General features: G+C 39.1%; 1 protein-coding gene across 1 annotated transcript in view; it reads left to right on the forward strand.

Annotated features, from left to right (window-relative positions):
• PARP8 (poly(ADP-ribose) polymerase family member 8) overlaps positions 1-21449 on the forward strand; it is a 117624-nt gene that overhangs the window by 74761 nt on the left and 21414 nt on the right. Inside the window, exons 10-14 of the mRNA XM_087759785.1 lie at positions 1040-1106; positions 2837-2962; positions 5093-5657; positions 7971-8024; positions 8128-8223. Coding sequence (XP_087615911.1) covers positions 1040-1106; positions 2837-2962; positions 5093-5657; positions 7971-8024; positions 8128-8223 — 908 coding nt within the window. The remainder of the gene's footprint in view (positions 1-1039; positions 1107-2836; positions 2963-5092; positions 5658-7970; positions 8025-8127; positions 8224-21449) is intronic.

A 21449-nucleotide genomic window follows, 5' to 3' on the forward strand; every position in this document is an offset into this window, starting at 1 on the left:
GACAGGGCTTTGAACTAAGTGAAATTGGATGGCTAGGTTAGATATATTGTCTTTTATTTTTAAGTTTAATTTATTAAAGCAAAATTAAAGGATAAACTTCGACATTCTGAGAAAAATGTGGCTTTCTGAGTGATCAGAATAATATGGATTTTAAAATACTGATTTACTTTTTCTAATAAAATTTGAACCAACCCCAGATTTTTTGTTTTCGTTCATCTTTTATTTTACTGTAGTCATTACCACCTTATGTAATACGAAGGATAAAGTCTATTCATGCTTCTAATGTGTGTTGGCTGTTGTCCTGCCTTGAGGACCTGAGGCGCTCTCAAGAAGTGCTGGATTCCATCTGCCACTTCTATCTAGTAAATGTTATTAAAGGATTTTAGTAATACCAGGAGCTAATTTCCAGCCTTCACCCTGTACACTTTCAATTTTCTGACAGATTAATATGGATATACCAACATCAGGATGGGTCTTGAGGAAAATTCAGAGTAATCCGTGGCCACTGGAATTCATACATCAGGCACTTAGATGACAATTATGGATCTTGCATTAAAACACCTTCAGAAAGAAAACCCAGATACTAATTAATTCAGTTTATTCCATTCTGGGTTTTCTTCATAGTCACAGGAACAGTAGTGTGTAAAGACTACTTACTTGGAAAAAAGTTTAAGAGATTAGGCAAGATGAATTACCAGTCCACGTACATTTAATCTGATGCTGCTCTATAGTACTTGCATAATATAAAAAACAAAGACACATTTTTGTAATTAAAATTAGTGGGAAGAGATACATTGCGGGAATTCAGTTTCTAAAATACTCATTTGTACAATTACAAATTATGTTGGCTGATTTTCCAAAGAGGACCATTCATTTCTTAATAAGCTTAGATGACGTGTCCACTTTCACCATTGCTTCAATGGCATTGTCTATAGTAAAGGTCCAGATAGAACAGGGTCCTTAAATATGACTTACATTGTCATGAGTTCTTGATTATTGCTGTAAGTTCATATATCAACAGTATCTCCTTTTTCTCTAGTGCCAACTGTGGATGTATTTCAGATCTCTACTAAGGAAAGATTTGGGCTGGGACATCAGCTGAAAAAGTAAGTCTAGAAAAGTGTAAACCCCTGGTTTTAGGTAAATATTACACTCTTTTTAGTTCCCGGACCATGTCAGGTAGGGTAAAATTCACAGGTTGTCAGGTTGGTTGGATCAAAGTGTTTTGAACTTGTTTTTCTTTAAATAAAAAATAACAGGATTTTCCTTTTTAGTTAAATTTTGACAGTTGTTGGAGACAACCTGATTCGTGCTGCCTGCCAGGGTTTTCTGTCACTTTGCTGCCATTTAGGAAGTAAACTACAAAAATTCAAAAGACTGTAGCTAGGAGTGTTCAATTTCATGTTTCTGCTTAGATGGTGAAGCCTCTGGAGGAGGAATCTTCTTGAGCATCATGCATACCCTAAGGGGGCTATGCTTTCACTGTGGCCTCTAGGATGTACCACAGTAATTAGGCCATCCACCTTTTGAGGACAAGAAGGAAGAACAGTTGAAAAAATTAGCAGTTTCATGTGTTCATGGTACAATTCAATGTAATAAAATTTTCCTGAGTCATCTTTTCACATATGCTTGTGTATGTGTAATAAAAGGACAAAAATATAGGCTTTAATATCTGACTACTAAAACATTAAGAATCCCTTAAGAAAAAGAAAATATTTTTATGTTTGGTTTTTAAAGAAATTCAGTGCAGCATTTTCATAATCTTACAAATGAAGCAATGTTACTAAAATCTCTATGGTACATGACTTTGAAGAAAAAAAAATAAAAAGCTTCCCAGACATGAACAGTCTCTTAAAATGTTTCAGTACTTACACTGTCTCTGATTTGTGCACTGGGTAATCACTAAAGGTTCCCATAAGACATTTTCAAGGACATAGCTGCATAATTCACAGTTGAGCAGAAGTTAGAATACCCGTGAACTGCATGGCCCCTCATGGTTCTGGCAACAGGATATTAATCTTTGAAGATTCACTCAATTTTCAATAAAGTCCATACCAACTTCCACTTTGACTTTATCACTCAGAGACCCCCATTGCTAGATTAGAGTCACAAAATAATTTGGCTTGGAAGGAACTACTGGAGGTCACCTAATGCAACCTCCTGCTCCAAGTTAACACTAACCTCAAAGTTAGATTAGTTCATTCAGGGTCTCAGGCAGCTGAGTTGTGAAATCTCCAGCCTTTGTGGGCAACCTGTTGTACTTAACCAGTCTTGTGGATGTCTTCTTTTTATAGCCTTTATGTTTTTAGCTTTCCTCGCTACAACTTGTGACCACTGCCTTTTCATGTCCATTTCTGGGAAGTGACTGGCTCTGTCTTCTCTAGAAACCCTCTTTGGGTGGTGTAACATTCAACATCCCTACCATCGTGTTTGTGCCTTAGGAGAATATGCTCGTACCTGAGCAGTGTGGATGCTGTAGCCTACCTCCGTAGTCACTGGAGAGACAGACGCCTATAGTTGGATGGGATGCCTTTGAATCAGTTTGTCTCTAGATCTCCATGAGAGGCATACCTGCAAAAGTCTTGCAGTGGTAGTTTATGCTGACTGTATTCTCACTAAGAGTTCTGTGTATATTAGTTTTATGTGGGAAAAAAAAAGAATTTTTGAGGAGCTGAGGCACCCAATCATCAGTCCACATACATGGCAGAAAAACTATGCCTGTAGAGTTAGGACATGTCATCATGTCGCCTACGTGGTGAACAGAGAGACCCTAATATTAAAAGTGAGTATGTCTTGGCTAGGATAAGAAAATCTTTTTTTCTTTCTTAATTTGCAGAATCATGCAGACATTTGTTACACAACAGTGGAAGAACAGCAAAGAGAAATCTAATTGTACGCACAATAAGAAGGTGTCTGACAAAAAGGTGAAATCCCCTCTGCACATCTTTTCTACATTGCGCAGGTAATAGCAAGGAAAATGAGCTGTTAACACCGTATCCTGTTCAAAATCCACAGCAGACTTCACAAGGTGAAATGCTGACTTTTCTCCTTAGAGAAGTGCTCTATTTATATCTTACCTCATAGGTTTCCAGTCCTTGCCTTGCGTGACATCAAAAGTGAACTAGATAACTACTGCAGCTTCGAAGACTATTTGAAGGCAGAGCATTTCAATGCCCTGCTCTCTGAAACAGCCATGTTTCATCTAGAATTGGAAATAATTAATTTTATATTATTTAAGTTGTTGTATTTGTATCTTTATAGCTTGATAGCATTTGACTGTTACTTGAATATCAAGAATATAAATATAAGTAATATATGCAAGTAATACGTAACATATATATAATATGTTTCTATTATATATACAAAAAAAATTTGTGGTTGTCCAGCTGTTTTTTCCACAGCTGTGTGTATTTTTAATTTTTTAAAGCTAGAATGGTCATTAATGAAAGACGGATTTTAAGAGCTGCTGAGCACCCACCCCTTTCCACTGAGTACATTAAAGTTCACCACTTCTGAAAGGCAGGCACAGAATTTCAAAGAACAAAGGCATTAAAAACATAAGAAGTAGTTTGTGAATAGTTCGTTTGAATTCATTATGACTTCTGCCAGTTACTCATACTCTTAAGTGTATGTAAAATCAGGCTCTGATTTTGCCTCATTCAGGAATGTGACTATTTACTATAGCATGTTTTCCTGCTTATGAAGGGTTGACAGATCACCCCTTCTGTGAATTTGAATGGAATGCTTTGAACATTCCTTCTTTTTGATTAGTTTTGCTATTCTAAATTCTGGGTATAAAAAAGAGAGGGAGTACAGTGATCACTCACATTGACGAAGGTAGGAACGTCAAAGATGACAAAAGATGCTCTTTTCAAAGGTAGAAGAGGAAGGTGGTGTTTTAAGTAGAAAGCTTACCCATTCCCTACCATGCCACACACCATTACCTAGCACAGGCTGTTGCTTGGGGTTTGGTTTTATTCACAAAGGGCATGCAAAAGCCAGACCAACCTTTCTCCTCTTGATTTGGCTGCTGCTGCAGTGCCTGTCCAAAGATGGCTCAGCTCAAATGCAGGTACCCCTCTCTCCCTAGAGCGCCATTCCTACCTCCTGTCTGCAGGAGGGTAGTAGTGAGCCAACTGCAACAGTGAGTCAGCAATCTCCACGTGCATCTTCTCCTGTCACCACTTGCTAACAGGGTGGGAAAACCTGCCAGCCTCTCCCCTTGGGGTTTCACTTCTTTTCTCTTCAATCCAAGCCCAAAAAATACTCCGAAGATTGGGGTTGCTTATAAAACACAGAAAAATGATTCAGCATACCTGTTACATGTTCTTGCTTTGCAAGGACAGGTGAATGTGAACCTTATAGAAATGTGACAGTTCATGTGAATGTTGTTTCATAAAAGCCTTTTTTTCTTTACTTTCTGCATTCATAATTTAGGTCCCTCACATTCTCATTTCTGGTGTGACAGAGCTAGAATTTGTCTAAAACAAGAAAAAAGGGGATCAAATTGTCTTCCACAAAGCACCCAGATTATTATGAGGTTTTTAAAAATAATGTTTATTTCAGCTGAATTAAATCTGATTTACTGCCTGCAAGTTTCTCTGCTCATTATATCTTCCATGGGATCTGGACATAGAATTTGTTATGCTGTGTCCAGCAGAAAATGACTTTAATGGGATCATGCCATGAAGATTACATAGGAAAGAGATTTCGATAAGGAAAATGTGTTATAATCTCATGTGAAATATGTTGTTTTTCATTTAAAAAATAATTTCCTGAATAAATGTTTGTTTAGAGACACAGAGACCTTTACAAAGAGCTGTGAGGATATAGCTCTAACTTCTACTTAAGTAGTTAGTCATGTTTTTGATCGATGAGCTTGTGTATAAATAGGAGTAAGATGTCTATTTGGTATTGTAAAATAAGTCCTACATGCAGTTGCTCATTTTTTTCATGTTGGGCTGCATTTATCACTAGTGAAACACATAAAGACAGGTAACACTTAAACGTTTTTATATATGCATGGTCTTGCTTGATTTGCACAAGATTTTCATTATTCTCCAACTTTATCTTCTCCTTCTTGATTTTTAAGGTCGCCAAGTTATCCTCCACCTGGCTGTGGTAAAAATAAATCAAAACTGAAGTCAGAACAGGATGGCATCTCCAAAACTCATAAGCTACTGAGAAGGACTTGCTCTAGCACAGTGAAGGTGGAGGATATGTGTGCCACAAAATCTCACAGAACCTTTGGCCGCTCATTGTCAAGTGACCCTAGGGCTGAACAGACAATGGCTATTAAATCGCACAAACTGTTGAACCGTTCTTGCTCTGCAGCTGTCAAGCAGGAGGAGTGCATCACTTTAAAGCCCCATAAGCTGTTAAGTAGGTCGTGTTCTGGGGACCCTCGATGTGAGCACAACAGCACCTTGAAGCCCCACAAACTTTTAAGCAGGTCCTACTCTAGTAATCTTAGAATGGAAGAATTGGATGGATTGAAGAATCACAAGTTACTCAGCAAGACTTACTCCAATGCCCCTAAATCATCCAAAATGGAGTCTTTCAAGGAGTCCACCATAGCAGAGAGCAGGAGGCTCTCTCTTACCTCAGGGCTTATTGGTATCTTAACACCATCTTCATCATCACCTTCACAAGCTGCTGTGCGTAATAATTTTTTTATTCTGCTCATTTTCCTCCTATTATTTTCCAAATGTGCTGTTATGCTTGTTATGCAAAGGCATTATTAATACTTAGGACATATGTTAGTGAATATATTAGGTATATTTAATATATTGCAAGACAAGAGCAATGGAGTCAGCTTTTTAAGGAGGATTTAAACAACTGTACATGCACGTATATTTAAGTTACGAAACCAGAATTTGCTTAGGTCAAGGCAGAGATTTTACATGTCATGGTGAATACAGCTCAGTGTACTTGCTGGCCATGGGAAAAGTTCAGTGATGCACTTCCTTCCCTGCCTCCTCTGTTGCTGCAGGAAGAAGGGAGAGTGTGCGCTTCTGTGCTACAAAATTGACTTGGTCACACAGGTCTTTTCTCATTGCAGTGTTTGCTTTGTGGGGGAAGCAACTGTCCATTGGCTTGCTTGGGTGCCAAGTCACCTCTCCTTCTGGTCTTTGCATCTGTGATCGTCATCATAGTGGAAGGAATGCAGTCACGATTCAACTCACCTCTTGCGCATTTGTGCTTTGTGAAAGGTTTAACCTTCAAATGCGCTGGTGGCAGCTGGAGGTCGGGGAAGGAGTTAGGTCCATGCTGGCCCCCTTTCTTTCCCCAGAGATGATTGATTGGGAAAACAAAGGGTAGCACATTCTTAAATTTAATAAAGAGTGCTCAAAATTAATTCTCCTGCCTTTGCCTCTTGAAAGGTGGCTTTTATACTTTAGAGGAAAGAGTGGGTCTGTTTGTGCTCTTTCAAGGTACTCATCTGTTTTCTGTGTTAGATCTGGGGAGAGGCACTTAGGAGACAGTCCTCTCCACTCCCTTAGCCTGGTGGTACCTTGATGTTCTCAGTGAGAGAAAGCTGATTCTTGCTTGAGATGCCATACATATATTCAAAATAGTGCATTCTGAATAATGAAATTACATTGAGTGTGCTATGTCTCATGGTAAATTAGTTTAATAAGCTGTGAGCTATACTCATCAGATCTAAAAGCAATGCTACACTATCGTAAAATCATTTACATACATGCTGTGTGGTTGGTTCCTGTAATGTGCACAGCAATATTAATTTAAGGAGAGCCAACAGACTTTTTACTTGTCACAGTTTAGAGATGCATTTTTTTCTGAATCAGCAGAGGATGTCTTAACATACCAAGACTTTTCTCTCCTGAAGTTAATAGGAAAAGTCCCATTGATTTTGATAAGATAATGAAGAGCTGACTAAGTGGTTTCATTACTGATGTTATCAGCTGCTGTGGAAGAAATGCAAGCCCTGCTTCGCAGGCTATAAAAACTACCAGTAATTTATTGCTAGAATGCATTTACTTTGAGGGAAAATCATCACATACATGGTCAGGTGCAGTTTGACTGATGTTAGTGCAAAGGCATCAACAGTCCATTTCATATTTTAAATGCAGGCACGAGATATATGGGTAGCCTGGCTGCCTAACTGCAATTTGAAATCAGTGGAATATGAAAGTGATGAATCGGGACCTTAACTTCTCCATTTCTCAGCTAAAGTATTTCACTCTCATATATGAATACAATTAGGAGGATTATTTCTCAGGAGAAAAAAGGGAAAAGTTTCCCAATTCAGCAGTTAGAGAAATGAAAGGAAATAAGCCTATAAATGAAATTAAAAAAAGCTGTAAATGGAGGTGATCTGACTCGTATTCAAAACAAGGTTTGATTGAGATAGATGTCAGCCTAGAGGGAATTTTGTACCTTACTGACTCCTGTAACAGAAGTTCCTTCTAATTTATGTTGCTGTGTGTTGAAAGAAAAAGGCAGAAAGAATTTGAGTGGGATCTGAGCACAGAGGTCTGTTAGTGTGGTGCTTACAGAAGTGAGATCTTAGTAAACATAAAAGAAAAAGATTTTCAGAGAAAAAGATGTTCAGCTGAGAGTTACATTAGTCTTTCAAGCCTAAGCAGATAGCCCATATTTAGATAGACAATACACAGTTAAAATTTAATGGAAATTACCAAATGGCAGTTTATTAGAACGGAGTGAAGGCACTGGTGTTTCCATTTGAGATTGAAGTTTTTGGGATGCTGAGATACAAAACCCCATCAGATTTAAGAACTAAAAAGAAATGCTAAAAATCTACCCCACACTCATCAAACAGTAAAAGGATTGATTATTTGTAATGGCTGGGTTTTGCAAATGAGAGATCTTTTTAGATGCAAATATTGTTTAATTAACATATTTGCACACAAAAAAATACAAATGTTTTACCATTTCCTTACAATTAGTCTACCAACACTGAAGTTGCCTCAACTTTTTCCTTGCAGCAAAATTATGGTGCAAAATGCATTCCGGTACGAGACCGTGGATTTCTTGTGCAGGTAGGATGTCATATCTTACCCATTTATGAAAAACTGTGGAGCATGAGCTGACTGTTAATTATTTTTAAGCAGATGTTGTTATTCTCATTTTCATTGTTCTCAGACTATTGAATTTGCTGAGCAGCGCATACCAGTATTGAATGAATACTGTGTAGTTTGTGATGAACCCCATGTGTTCCAGAATGGCCCTATGCTGAGGGTAAGTGGTGTGCTTGCTGGGAAAAACAATGCATTTTATAGTGCCTTAAATAGCAATGGACCATACAAACCTGTTACAAAACTGTTGAATTTTTTCAGATGCATTTTATCCTAATATCTTTTTAAGATGCAAAAACGTAATGCATATTAACTAGATTTTGGTGTAAATTTGAAAAAAATGTATTGCAAGAAAGAGAGATGGAAATCAGGTTTGTATAATATCATAGAAACATAAAGGGGGTATGTATTTCACTGAACACTATCGTGCTACAGTAGTCGCAATGAGATAAGATAGAGGAAGTGCATTAGAGTGCTTTCCTGGTCCCCTGGCATTATTTTAAAAGCTTAGAGTCACCTCAGCCTTTGAGCTCTTATCAAGCCATGACCAGGGTATTGAGATACACTGGTGTTAATGCCACAAGGCTGTGAAGTTCTGACCCTCTTTTGCTCATGGGCTGCTGCAATGAGCCATTGTCCATAAAGTGATAAAAAAGGCAGTAGAACGTGATGCTCTGTGAAGTGTCTGATCTAGCAGTGACCTAGTCCAGGGGCACTGTTGTGGTTCAGTATGCCCAATGTCTGGCCAGTTAAGCAACTCTTCCTTCCTTTCATTCCTGTATAACTGGGAACCAGGAATTTTGCATGCTGAACATTGTACCCTCTCATGCTGTTGGTGAATACACACAGTGAAACAGAGTAAGATTAGTCATAAGAGATACACTCTGCCTGGAGCTACTGGATCAGTGCAGCTTAGTGAAAGAGTATATTAGGAGAATAAAATTCATACCTTTAGGACTGATCTTGCAGTTTAGAGTCCTCCTTGTTTCACCTGTCCTGAATCCTATGGAAACCTGAGTAACCTTAAAAAATTAAAGCCATGGAAAACTGTTTAATACCAGTGTGTGAATGGTCTGACACCTGCCAATTTCTCCACAGTGTGGTGAGCAACTTCACATAAGTCAAAGCAGACATCTAAATTCAGGAAGGTTATTGCTTACACAGTAGCAGAAATCACCTCAGCGTCATCCCCCTTGACACTCAGTGGCACCACAGTCAGGCATTGTGCCTGCAGGCAGGGTGTGCAAATAGGCTGCTAACAGGATTTGCAAAAGCATCTACATATTCAGTTAACACCATTTTAAATCATGATTAAATCTCTGTACTTTTGAAAATCCTATCACGTGTTTTTTTGCCTCTTCAAGCTCATATCTACCTTTTAAAAACATGGTTTTCTGCCAGATTTCTCAGCAACCAAACCCTGATTAGAAGAAGCCTGTAGAAAAGGCATCAGTTCCTTGTTGTTCATCTTTGAATGCACTGCTATGCATATTACCTGTGACAGGATGAGATAAGACAAAGTGAGTAATGTTTGGATAGTGAGTAAAGTTTGGATAATATAATTGTTTAAATTATTGGGTTTTATCTGTTGTCCATAGGACAAAGCAAACAGTAGGATTTATTCCTGTTCACATGATGAACTATTAAAAGAAAACAGAATGGAAATTTTGTCTGCTCTAAATAAACAAATCTTAATTCTTCTTGCTTTCCCACCTTAGAGATTAAAATCCCTCAGAATTACTTTTCTCTGTCTTCAGCTTAAAGAGGAGTAATTTTAGCTATCTGTTTGAGAGTTTGTCAGCGCTTCAAAACAGAGGAAAGTGCAAACACGTTTGCCACTAAACATATATTCATCAGTGCCTTTGCAAGCAGCATAACCTAGCAAGCATTGCAAAAATGAAAGGGTGTCCTTATGTAACCCAGGGAGTAGGAGATAGCAGGAGGTAACATGCTCTGTGTATGCTTGAATGACTCAATAAGCAATATAGAGCCATTAATGAGTTTGCAGTTCTGTAGAAGGTGAGAAAGGATCTCAGTTTGAATCGAGCATGAGCTTGCCAAAGGGTCTTAAGGAAATTTATGCTTCACTCTATGGAGAGCTCTGGCAGAAGCAGCCTAAAGTAGTCAATTTAGGGTTTATTTACATGCTTCATCCGCACACACACACACACACACATACATACATCTATATATATATAATGTATATAAAGAGAATAAAGAATGACCCATCTGAAAGAGCATTTTATGTTTAATACTGCTGCAACAGTGGATCTCAAAAATACAATACCTTATTAAGCAGAATGCAGGGGGCTTTCATTTAAGGCAAGGCTACATGCAATCTAGCCTTATGTCACTTAATGGATCCCATATGTAGTATCCCTGGCCTTCATAAAGAGCTTTAGAATGCTCATACTTTTGATAACCACCGTAAATTCACCACGTTTTGTAATGATCAGAACTTTGCTATGGTCTGCTTATATTTTTAGATTCTGTGTCTAGATCCCATTTTCTACAGATGTCCGTATCTCAAAGGCATTACTCAGATAGGGTCTATCTGTAGTTGGTTGTATCACAAGAGATGCCACAGACTAAATAGCTCTGGGTGGTTCACAGTCTCTTCATTTACAGAGTAGTTCCTCCACATAGATGCACACGGGGTCATGTCTAGGTGTGAGTATCCTTAATGATAAGTTTCCGTTCTACTTTTTGGACCTTTTTTTCAAGAACAAGCAAGGCATATGGATTTATAAAAGCATAGCAAAATTATTGCTTGAGAAGTTATTTTAAAATTTATTTAGGCTTGATTTTCTGGTATTTCATGGAGTTTTACGAAATTGCAAAAAAAGCCAGTAAGGAATTTGATTCTGTAATCCTCCAGTATGTCAGCCTGACACCTTTCCTGAATATAGTGTAGTTTAATTAATTGTCTTGAAATGCAGTTTAAAAAATTCAACAATTGCCATCACACAATGATTACATTCTTTTAATACTGTAAACCCTCATACCTGGGTGTAATTTTTTTGTGCTGGTTATTAATGACTTGCATAATTCAGATGTCTCATCCTCAGGACAGCTGAAGATACCAAGTGAAACTGAGAGAGAAAATTTTTCCTTTCTGCAGATTTGCTCTACAGGCTATGTTTTTATCTTAGTTATAAAGTATCTTTAAATCAGACAGTCTCTGCTCAAGCTTTCTTCTCAGTATTGTGGGTTTTTTTCCTAGGTAACTTTTTCTGGGGGATGTTCTATTTTTAAAATCTATTTCAGTTTACTTTGCTTTCTTAAAATCTTGACATCTTCTTTCCCATAAGATAAGAGCAAATTAAGAACAACAAGTCGTGTCTTTTTATATAGCTTAATTTAGACAGTAGATCCACGTGGCAGACATACCATTGTATGGAAGATGTCTGTTGCAGAACAGCTGCATAACACAATTGCATATATTTGGCTTTATGCTCTTACAATGGACACCTGTCTTGCTCCAGAGGCCACAATACTAATCTAATCATGCAAATGTTCCTTGCTGGTTTAGGGATCCTGTTGTACACAGGAATCTCTGGATGCTGCTAGGCTATATCTTAGTCACTTATTGAGGATAAATAAAGTGGCTACCTTAGTGACTTACTGAAGATGAGTAAGGACAAAATTGTTAGGTTTCTCTTGGGAATTTCTTTACAGAGCAAAGTATGGATCTTTCAGAACAACTAGTTTTCTTTTGAGTTCCAAAAGTTAGCTGAAATACAGAAGACCAGAATTACAGATACAGTTCCTGTGTGTACTCCACAAGTGCATGTGTAGATAAAAACACATAATGTAGATGGGATAAATTCAAAACACTCACAAACCTAATGCTCTCACAAGGAACTGCAGCTGTATTACTGTGAAGGGGAAGGACAAGGGTGCACTGGAATGGAAGAAGGAGTCTTAGAAAAGTACTATAACACATCATGCAGCTGTAGCACTTCTTTATAAAGGTCCATGGTCCATTGCTTTATTCCATCACCTTTTAAAAAAAAACCCAGTAAAATAGACAATGTTTTCCTGTAGGTATTCACACCTTTCCCGTATGAGATGAGGAAGAATGTAGTTTCTCATCATAACATGTTTCTTTAGTATTTATTTCAAGAGCACAGTGAGATCTAATGATTATTTACGGTGCACCCAAAGTTATAAAAGCTAAATTGGATGTTTAGAGATACACACTTGTATAGAATGCCACCAGAAACTGCAAATTCCCTGAAATCACTGCATGGCATGATTTGCAGTCTTTCTGTAAAGCACAAGGATATTTCAAAGAATACATGAATCCTAAGAAGAAAAAGTATTATTTAACCTCTTGCATAACATAGACCATACTATTTCATGTGGTTATTCCTAACAGTGATCTGAATCCTACATGTTTCACTCTTCATAGGAGGATTAAGAAACAGCTTTGAAATGATTAGCAAGGGGTGGGACTGCAGCCTTTACATCCAAACAGTTCCCTTATCTCATGTAAAGAACCACAGTGCATCCTCCTGCAAGGCAACCTGTGCTGCAGAGCTCTCAGGAGCTCTGTCATCAGTCTCTTCGGAAGTAGCTCTTCGCTCAGCTTTGAAAAACAGTGGGAAGTACAAGGTCAGACATAGGTTTTGTGCTGGGGAAAGACAGAGAAGGCTGACCTGGTGAACGTACTGGAAACAATAAGAGTCTGCTTATTTGAATCGTTAGCCTCCTGTTACTGTCTTTGAATTTGTTCTCAACAAAGTTGTTGTTTAGATGAGTGAGATGTGGACTATTATTTATTTGTAATTAATGGCTAGATTTGAATTGTTTCAAAAACATATTTTGAAATGCTTTTTTCCTGACATTGTCAAACAGTTGGTATATCATTCACATATGTGTTGTTAAAATAGTTAAATAGATTATCCTGATTTCTGTCAAACCACCATATTAGACTAAATATTAGAATTAAACTTAGGAAATTTTAAGAACTTCCACAAAGCCCATTCTGAAGTACTGACATATTCTCCCATGGGGCATGTGTCTCTAGTGAAAAGCCCCTGAAACTGGAGCTTGTTTCATCCACTGTCTTTCACTGGCTTTTGAAAATCTGCAAGGATGGAGACTCCACAGCATCTCTGGGCAACCTGTTCCAGTGCTTGACAAAGCTTTAGAGAAAGCTAATTTTAGCTTTACCTAAAACTGTAGATAAAGTTTAGGTAAAGCTAGTTCTGTATGAGAGAATAAAAGCACTAACTGACCTCTAAAGGTACTTTTGAACCATATGATTTGGTTCATCTAGCTAAAAAATGTATTTTCCAAAGCAGATATAATAATGTACTAAAGAAACTTCAGCATTATTTTGTTCTATATTAGAAGGCTATTAGCTTTTTTTTAATGCCATATGAAATTCTTCCTGTTAACCGAGAGCTGATAATAATATTCTAGGGAAGGACTAAGTTGCATTTTAATAATGCAACAGTTTTGCTGCTGTAATAGTAGAGAGAGATCTTGTTTTAGGAATTCAGCATGTAGTTTTATTACAAACGTTTAAATATAATGAGATCATGAGTCATTAACAAAAGTGGTTATTATGTTTAAGGATCTGATTAAACGAAGTGTAATAAAAATATATTATCATGTATTATCCTATCCAAAGACTGGAGGAAAGCAAATGTCACTCCTCTCTTCAAGAAGGGCAAGAAGGGGAGGACCCAGAGAACTACAGGCTGGTGACCCTCACCTTGATCCCTGGGAAGGTGATGGAGCAGCTAAGCCTGGAAACCATTTCCGGGCACATTAAGGACCAGCAAATCATCAGGAGTAGTCAACATGGCTTCACCAAAGGGAAGTCATGCTTGACCAACTTGATAAACTTCTATGATGAAGTGACTGGTCTGGTAGATGAGGGGAAAGCAGTGGATGTTGTCTGCTTGGACTTCAGTGAGGCTTTTGATGCTGTCTCTCGTAAGATCCTCGTAGACAAGCTGTTGATGCGTGGGTTGGATGAGGAGGTAGTGAGGTAGACTGAAAACTCACTGAATGACTGGGCCCAGAGGGTGATGATCAGTGGCGCAAAGTCTGGTTGGAGGCCAGTGACTACTGGTGTACCCCAGGGGTCAATACTGGGTCCAGTCCTGTTTAGTACTAATCTTCATCTGGATGATGGAGCAGAGTGTACCCTCAGTGAGTTTGCATTATGATACAAAACTGAGAGAAGTGGGTGATACTCCACAGCAATGTGGTGCCATTCAGAGGGACCTCGGCAGGCTGGAGGAATGGGCTGACAGGAGTCTTGTGCAGTTCAACAAGGAGAACTGCAAAGTCCTGCACCTAGGGAGGAACAACCCCAGGCACCAATATATGCTGGGGGCCACCCAGCTGGAAAACAGCTTGGCAGAAAAGGACCTGGGGATCCTGGTGGACACCAAGTTGAACATGAAACAGCAAAGTGCTCTTGCTGTAAAGAAGGCTAATGGTATCCTGGGCTGCATTAAGCAATAGAATTGCCAGCAGATGGAGGGAGGTGATCCTTCCCCTCTACCCAGCACTGGCCACACCTGTAGTACTGTGTCCAGTTCTGGGCTCCCCCATACAAGAGAGAGACGGAGCTACTGGAGAGAGTCCAGCAAAGGGCCACTAAGATGATTAAGGGACTGGAGCATCTCACATAGGAGGAAATGCTGAAATGCTGAGAGAGCTGTGACTGTTCAGCCTGGAAAGAAGGCGGCTCAGGCAGAATGTTGTTAATGTCTATAAATACCTGAAGGGAGGGTGCAAAGAAGACAGAGACAGGCTCCCTTCAGTGGTGCACAATGACAGGACAAGAGGCAATAGGCACAAACTGAAACACAGGAGGTTCCATCAGAACATCAGGAGACACTTTTCTAACTTCTTCACCTTTTCTGAGGGTGATTTAGTGTGGGAGCAGGTTGCCCAGAGAGGTTGTGGAGTCTACATCCATGGAGACATTCAAAAGCCATCTGGACATGGGCCCAGGCAGCTGCCTCCGGGAGAGCCTGCTTGAGCAGGGGTGTTGGACCAGATGACTTCCAGAGATCCCTTCCAACCTCAATCATTCTGTAATTCTGTGATCATATTCAGCTTTTACATAGTATAATATGTGTGGCTAATGTCTATCTTACTGTCTATGCCTTCCTAAATTTCCCATTTACAGATACTAAAGCCATTGGTAAAAGAGCATCACTGAATGGTTTTTAAAGACCTGTGAGACAATTACACAGGACAAAAAAATCTTGGAATATAGTCAATGAGGTGATAAAAATCCCCTCTCTGTATCAATAATTTTTCTTTGACTCAGGAAGTCTCTGTAGAGTGCCATCTTGTGTTGAAATCTCAGACTGAGGCCTCTTTAGAACAAAGCAGGAAATGGTAAAAAACTCAGCAAAACTAAATACTGAAGCTAGTTTCTTTGAAATTTGTACTCTGGTACAGACATCTCTGCTGCTGAAAGTTTTGCCCATAAAATATGAATGGTAAAATACTGTAAAACAGTATTTGAAATACCGGTTGTTTGTATTTAGCTGTAAAATAAGTACAGTCTGGTAATTCTGATATATCTGTTCTTATATTAGTAAGCTTACATTTTTAGAATGTTCTTCATCCCAAAGTGCTCAGTTATGATTTATTCATTCTGGGTGAAATCTTGGCCTCAGTGAGTTCCTGTAGACTTGAAGAGGTCTTGGATTTCTCTGTCCTTTGACTGTAAGATTCTTAGCCACCACTGAAACACAGTAGCACTGATGTTCCAGAAACAGTACACTGCTTAGTGTTGGGAGGTTTTTGGAGTAGAATAAATGTCACTGAACTATGGAGAAAAGTGTAAGTGTACAAATTTATTTAGCCAGACTGGAGTTCAGCCAAGATGTTTGTGGAATTCCAAGATTCTTGTGGAATCATGCCGTAGTCCTTCCTATCATTACTCCACAATATAGGCTGGTTTTATCTCTTTTTATGAAAAAAGCCTCTCCAGTTACAACCAGTACTTTAGTAGAGTGGATTTCAATCACTTTATTTTTTACGGAAAGAATAAAATGGCTGCATCACAGCTTTTCCTGTCCCCAAGAACTTACCAAAGTGCTTCTTGCCCATCTAACACTCCATAATGCTTGTCTATTTGCCATCTATTTATATATCTGGAAAGTGAAAATAAATAAAAAAAAAATGTGTATAAGCTGTCGAAGAATGCAAAATAAATGAAAAGTAGAAAATAAAGTCTGGATCAGCCAAAACAAAACCAAACAGAAGAAATGACATTTCTTACTCAGCCTCAGTCTACTCTCATCTTTCTACAGGTTTTATCTGCTTACCACTATGGTATTTCTCATGAATTCCTGCAGCATGTTCCACATATCACATGAATATTGTGAGATTATTCAGAGAGCTTACCTTACAGATTTATAGTGAGATAGGGTATTAAATAAATTAAACTGCTCTCTGGCAGTGTGTATACCTATATAGAGCTTATCGTAGCTTGACTTTATTGAGCTTATAGAATAGAATAGAATAGAATAGAATAGAATAGAATAGAATAGAATAGAATAGAATAGAATAGAATAGACTGTTTCAGTTGGAAGGGACCTACAACGATCATCTAGTCCAACTGCCAGACCAATTCAGGACTGACCAAAAGTTAAAGCATGTTGCTATGTTAAAGCACTGTCCAGTGCCTCTTAAACACTTGACAGGCTTGGGGCATCGACCACCTCTCTAGGAAGCCTGTTCCAGTGTTTGACGCCCCTCTCGGTAAAGAAATGCTTCCGAGTGTCCAGACTAAACCTCCCCTGGTGCAGCTTTGAACCATTCCCACGCTTGCTGTCACTGGGTAGCAGGGAGAAGAGATCAGCACCTCCCTCTCCACCTCCCCTCCTCAGGAGGCTGTAGAGAGCAATGAGGTTGCCCGTCAGCCTCCTTTATCTCCAAACTAGACAAGCCCAAAGTCCTTAGCCGCTCCTCCCAGGCCATTCCTTCCAGCCCTTTCACCAGCTTTGTTGCCCTCCTCTGGATGCATTCAAGGACTTTCACAACCTCCTTAAATTGTGGGGCCCAGACCTGCACACAGCACTCAAGGTGAGGCCTCACCAATGCTGAATGCAGTGGGATAATCCTGTCTTTTGACCGGCTGGTTATGCTGTGTTTGATGCACCCCAGATGCAGTTTGCCCTCTTGGCTGCCAGGGCACACTGCTGGCTCATACTGAGCCTGCTGTCGACCAGCACCCCCAGATCCCTTTCTGCAGGGCTGCTCTCCAGCCACTCCTTTCCCAGTTTATAACTGTGCCCGGCATTACTCCATCGTAGGGACAGAATCTGGCATTTCGACTTGTTAGATTTCATCTCATTAATCATAGCCCAATGCTCCAATCTGTCTGGATCCTTCTGCAAGGCCTCCTGTCCTTCAACAGAGTCAACAGCACCTCCCAGTTTGGTATCATCAGCAAACTTGCTAATGGTGCATTCAACTCCTGCATCCAGCTTGTTGACAAATACATTGAAGAGAACTGGCCCTAGAACCGAACCCTGAGGAACACCGCTGGTGACCGGTTGCCAGCCAGATGTAGCCCCATTCACTACAACCCTTTGAGCCCTGCCCTTCAGCCAGTTCTTCACCCAGTGCACCATGAACCTGCTCATCCCACAGCTGGACACCTTGTCCAGAAGGATGCTATGAGGGACAGTATCAAAAGCCTTACTAAAATCCAGAGAAACTACATTCATCACCTTCCCTTCATCCACTAGGTGGGTGACCTTATCATAGAAGGAAATTGAATTAGTTAAACAGTCCTCTGGCTTTGTGAACCCATGTTCACTGTGCCTGATGACTGCACTGTTCTTTAAATGCCTTTCAGTAATACCCAGTATGATCTTCTCCATAATTTTTCCAGGAACTGAGGTTAGACTAACAGGTCTGTAGTTCCCTGTGGTAGTTTGACTTCATTTGAAAATTCAGGACACAGATGTTTTTCTTGGTAATTATTTCGTTTTAAAGCGATTCCTAAATCAGTGTAAGTGGGTAAATTTTTGATTTGAGTAAGTTTATTTTTAAATATATGTTTTAGTGTAAAGCAAAAACATGTCAATAAAGGTTATTAAAATACAAAGCTGAATTTTAATTTTAATAAATCATAGAGTTTTTAATCCACTGTAAGTTAGTGCTGGATGCTTCACTCAGAAGTGTAAACCATGGCAGAGTAGGGAGGTGTGCATGAAACTTGCCTTTCAAAATAATATTGATCATTAATAATTAAAAATTGTTTAAACTCTGAAGGCTGATGAACCTTATGTAACAGTTAAGGGTAATTCTGCATCATTTCAGTAACGATTGAAGTAAATACAGAAATACAGTCTGGACTCAAATCTTTACCTTGCAATTCTGTGGGAATGTGTTCTAAGATACACATTACCTAAAACTTTTTATTTTATCATCAGTTTTGAATTGAACTGACCTTTCTGTTATACTCTAGGACACATAAAAGTCTTAAATTCATTGACATGCTTTGCTCTAGTCCTCTTACAGAGAATGAGAATTTTACAAACGGTGTTGACGCAGCATGGGTAGAAAGTATACAAGTGCATCATCAGTGCCTGCCTTCCAGGTACTGCTTTTACCATGTGTGTCAGATCTGTAGGTACAACTGAGGTTTCTGTAGCATTTGTTAATTCATCTGAAAGTGTGGCTTACAGATGTAAGCTCTGAGAGAGACGGAAGAGAGCCTTTTCTGCAGCTCTGGATTCTGTTCAGAATTAGTATTGTTACTCTTACTGCTCCAACTATAACTGATCCTTAGGTAATATGGACTCAGGTGGCAGAGAATTAGCAACAAATCTTATTTTGCCTTTTCTTACAAATGTAGCTAAGACATACCTAAAATCCATAAGTGACACAAACTGTGAAATAAACCTTAAAAACTTGAAAGCTCACTTGCAAAAGAGACCTTTACCTACTAGACTCTTTTCCTCTCTCCCTCCTTCTCTCTCGCCTGCTCTTTCCCACTGTTTTTTCCTTTCTTTCTCTTCCCCCCCTTTCAGTATTATTGCTGCTGTGTTATATCCTCATCCTTCTAGTAAGTGTAATGAAGAGAAATAGAGAAGTTCCTCCTGTGGAAAAACTAACAATTACCATGGTTGAAAGCAGGAAACAGAGCAGAGGTTTGAAGTTATATTTTATCTCCATGCCTGCCTGTTGCTTTCATTAAGGGAAGTGAGGTGGTCGCTAATGGTTTCACCTTTACCATTTGTTACATTTGCTGTAAGTCAGGCTATGAGCCTTCCCTGAGCTTCTCCTTTTAGATCAAGAGTTTTTAGGTGTGTCAGTCATGTTGCAGCCTCATTAGTGTCTGTGTGACATCCATCAGGATACAGGAAAGGGTGGCACAGTGCTCTTCTGAGCACAGCCGCAGCACACATTAGAAGGCAGCAAGATAATTCAATATTGGCTATGAAAGTTTCAGCCTTTTCGAATTGAATAAACGTCTGGAAAATATTTTGAGTAGCGTATGAGTCCAGGAGCCAGAATGTCATCGTACCTAGGTGGTTTGCCTGTCTGCCATTCACAGTCACTACTGTAAGAAGTGATACTTGCGTTGTAACATGTGGAAATTCTGATTGAGCCCTTTTTCATCACAGCAGCAGTTGGGTGGGTGCTACTGAGCATGCAAAGAATGGGGGTGGCTAAAGGAAAAGTCTGAAAACCTCAAAAGCTAAAAAATGATTTCTGCTTCTGTCAGTGCCTTCTGCTTCCAAGCATTTGCAGTCTCAGGTTAACTGCCCAGCTCTTACTTTCTTCTGGCTTTTCCCCACTGGAATAATTATTCTTCTAAATAGTCTTTCAGCACCAATGATCTTCACCTAGCTAATAGTTTCGTGGAAGTCAATGGCTTTATGTTAATTTTCTCCTTTCAAGTGAAAAATAAAGTATATGTGAGACCACTAGCAGCTGCTGTTAAAGAGGAGTTGCAGCTGCCCTCTTCAGGTACTGGAGAGCAAAGTTGCCCAGCTAGTCAGCTCTGCATGCCTCAAGGTGATGGTTGTAATCTGTAAAATTCTGTGTGCACCTAAGATGAGGTTCACATTCAGAAATACATACTTAAGTGTATAAGCCCTATTTTGTTGTGTATTTTCCCTTGAAAACAATGGAAACTAGTTATCTAATAGAAGTTGGATATTCTGTACCTTTGTGGATATGGATCCACATCAGTAAGAACACGTCTATATTTCCATGTACATACACAGACGTTCTTAGAAAGTTCAGCTTGCTGAATAGTACATGTACTTGAACCAAAATAAGAGTATCCAAAAATGACGTTGGAACAACATAGCTTTTATAAATGTGTTAGTGTTGTTGTTCTTGTTTGTTTACTGTGGCTAGGGACATTTCTCATATTTATGATACAAAGTCAGAACAAGACTGTTCCTGTCTCAAGGGCTCACATCCTATTACAAGAGAAGAGACAAGTGGACATCATAAAGCAAAACACACTGGCAGTATGCAAAACATTAGCAGCAGTGTAAGGGCAGCCTTGAATCCCAGTTTTCCCATAAAGCTTGTGATTTTCTTTAAGCTCTATCTTCTAGAATTGATTTAGTAACTTAGTTTTCTTTTATTTTCATTGGTTCTAGCATGCACAATTACAGACAAAACCAAAATATGGAAATGTGACATTGAATAGATAAGTCACCATTGTGTGACAAACAAAAGCCCTCCAAATGTTTACTTAATTATAAGCCAATCTTTTCATTTTGGAGGGAAAGAAAGGAGTTTAAATGGTTGAACCTAACTAATGACTGGAGTAGAGGACAGTGAAACAGCCATACCAATATATCTTGGACCACTCTGCTAACACTTGTGGGAAATTTAAGTTAAAGAGACTCATTTGGTTAAATTGGGACAAATTTCAGAAACAGGAATCAAAAGTGCTGTTAACATGGCTGGAGTTTGGGTTAGAAGGCAACCAGGGTGGATATATGAGGGCAGGCTATTGAAGTGTCTATATAGCTACAGGGTTTGGGTTATTTTCCCCACTAGACTGCAGAGCCAAAATATTCAGTGGCCATAAAGCTTCGTCAAATATATAAAATCCAAATAATTGTATAGACCCTAACAGTAATGTCTGTTCCTCTTCAGAGCTCAAATTTTGCTGTCTTGCTTCTCCTCATATCTGCAGTTCTCCAGCCCTAAGATCTTAGCTCCAGTGTCCACCTGAGAGAAGAAAGGCCTTTCCAATGTCAAACATAAGTACAATGACCATTTTCCTAACTTCCCTCTTCCAGATGCTCTGACATTTCTGGAATCATAACACAGGGAGGGGGGGAAAAAGAGCAAAGGTGACAAATCCTGTCTTCCCTTTGCCGTCTTTAAGTCTCAGGATAACTTACTTTGTTGAGGTTG

The sequence above is a fragment of the Nipponia nippon genome, unplaced genomic scaffold (assembly GCF_047370975.1).
Source record: "Nipponia nippon isolate SJK-2023a ecotype South Korea unplaced genomic scaffold, ASM4737097v1 scaffold_20, whole genome shotgun sequence".
Taxonomy (NCBI): domain Eukaryota; kingdom Metazoa; phylum Chordata; class Aves; order Pelecaniformes; family Threskiornithidae; genus Nipponia; species Nipponia nippon.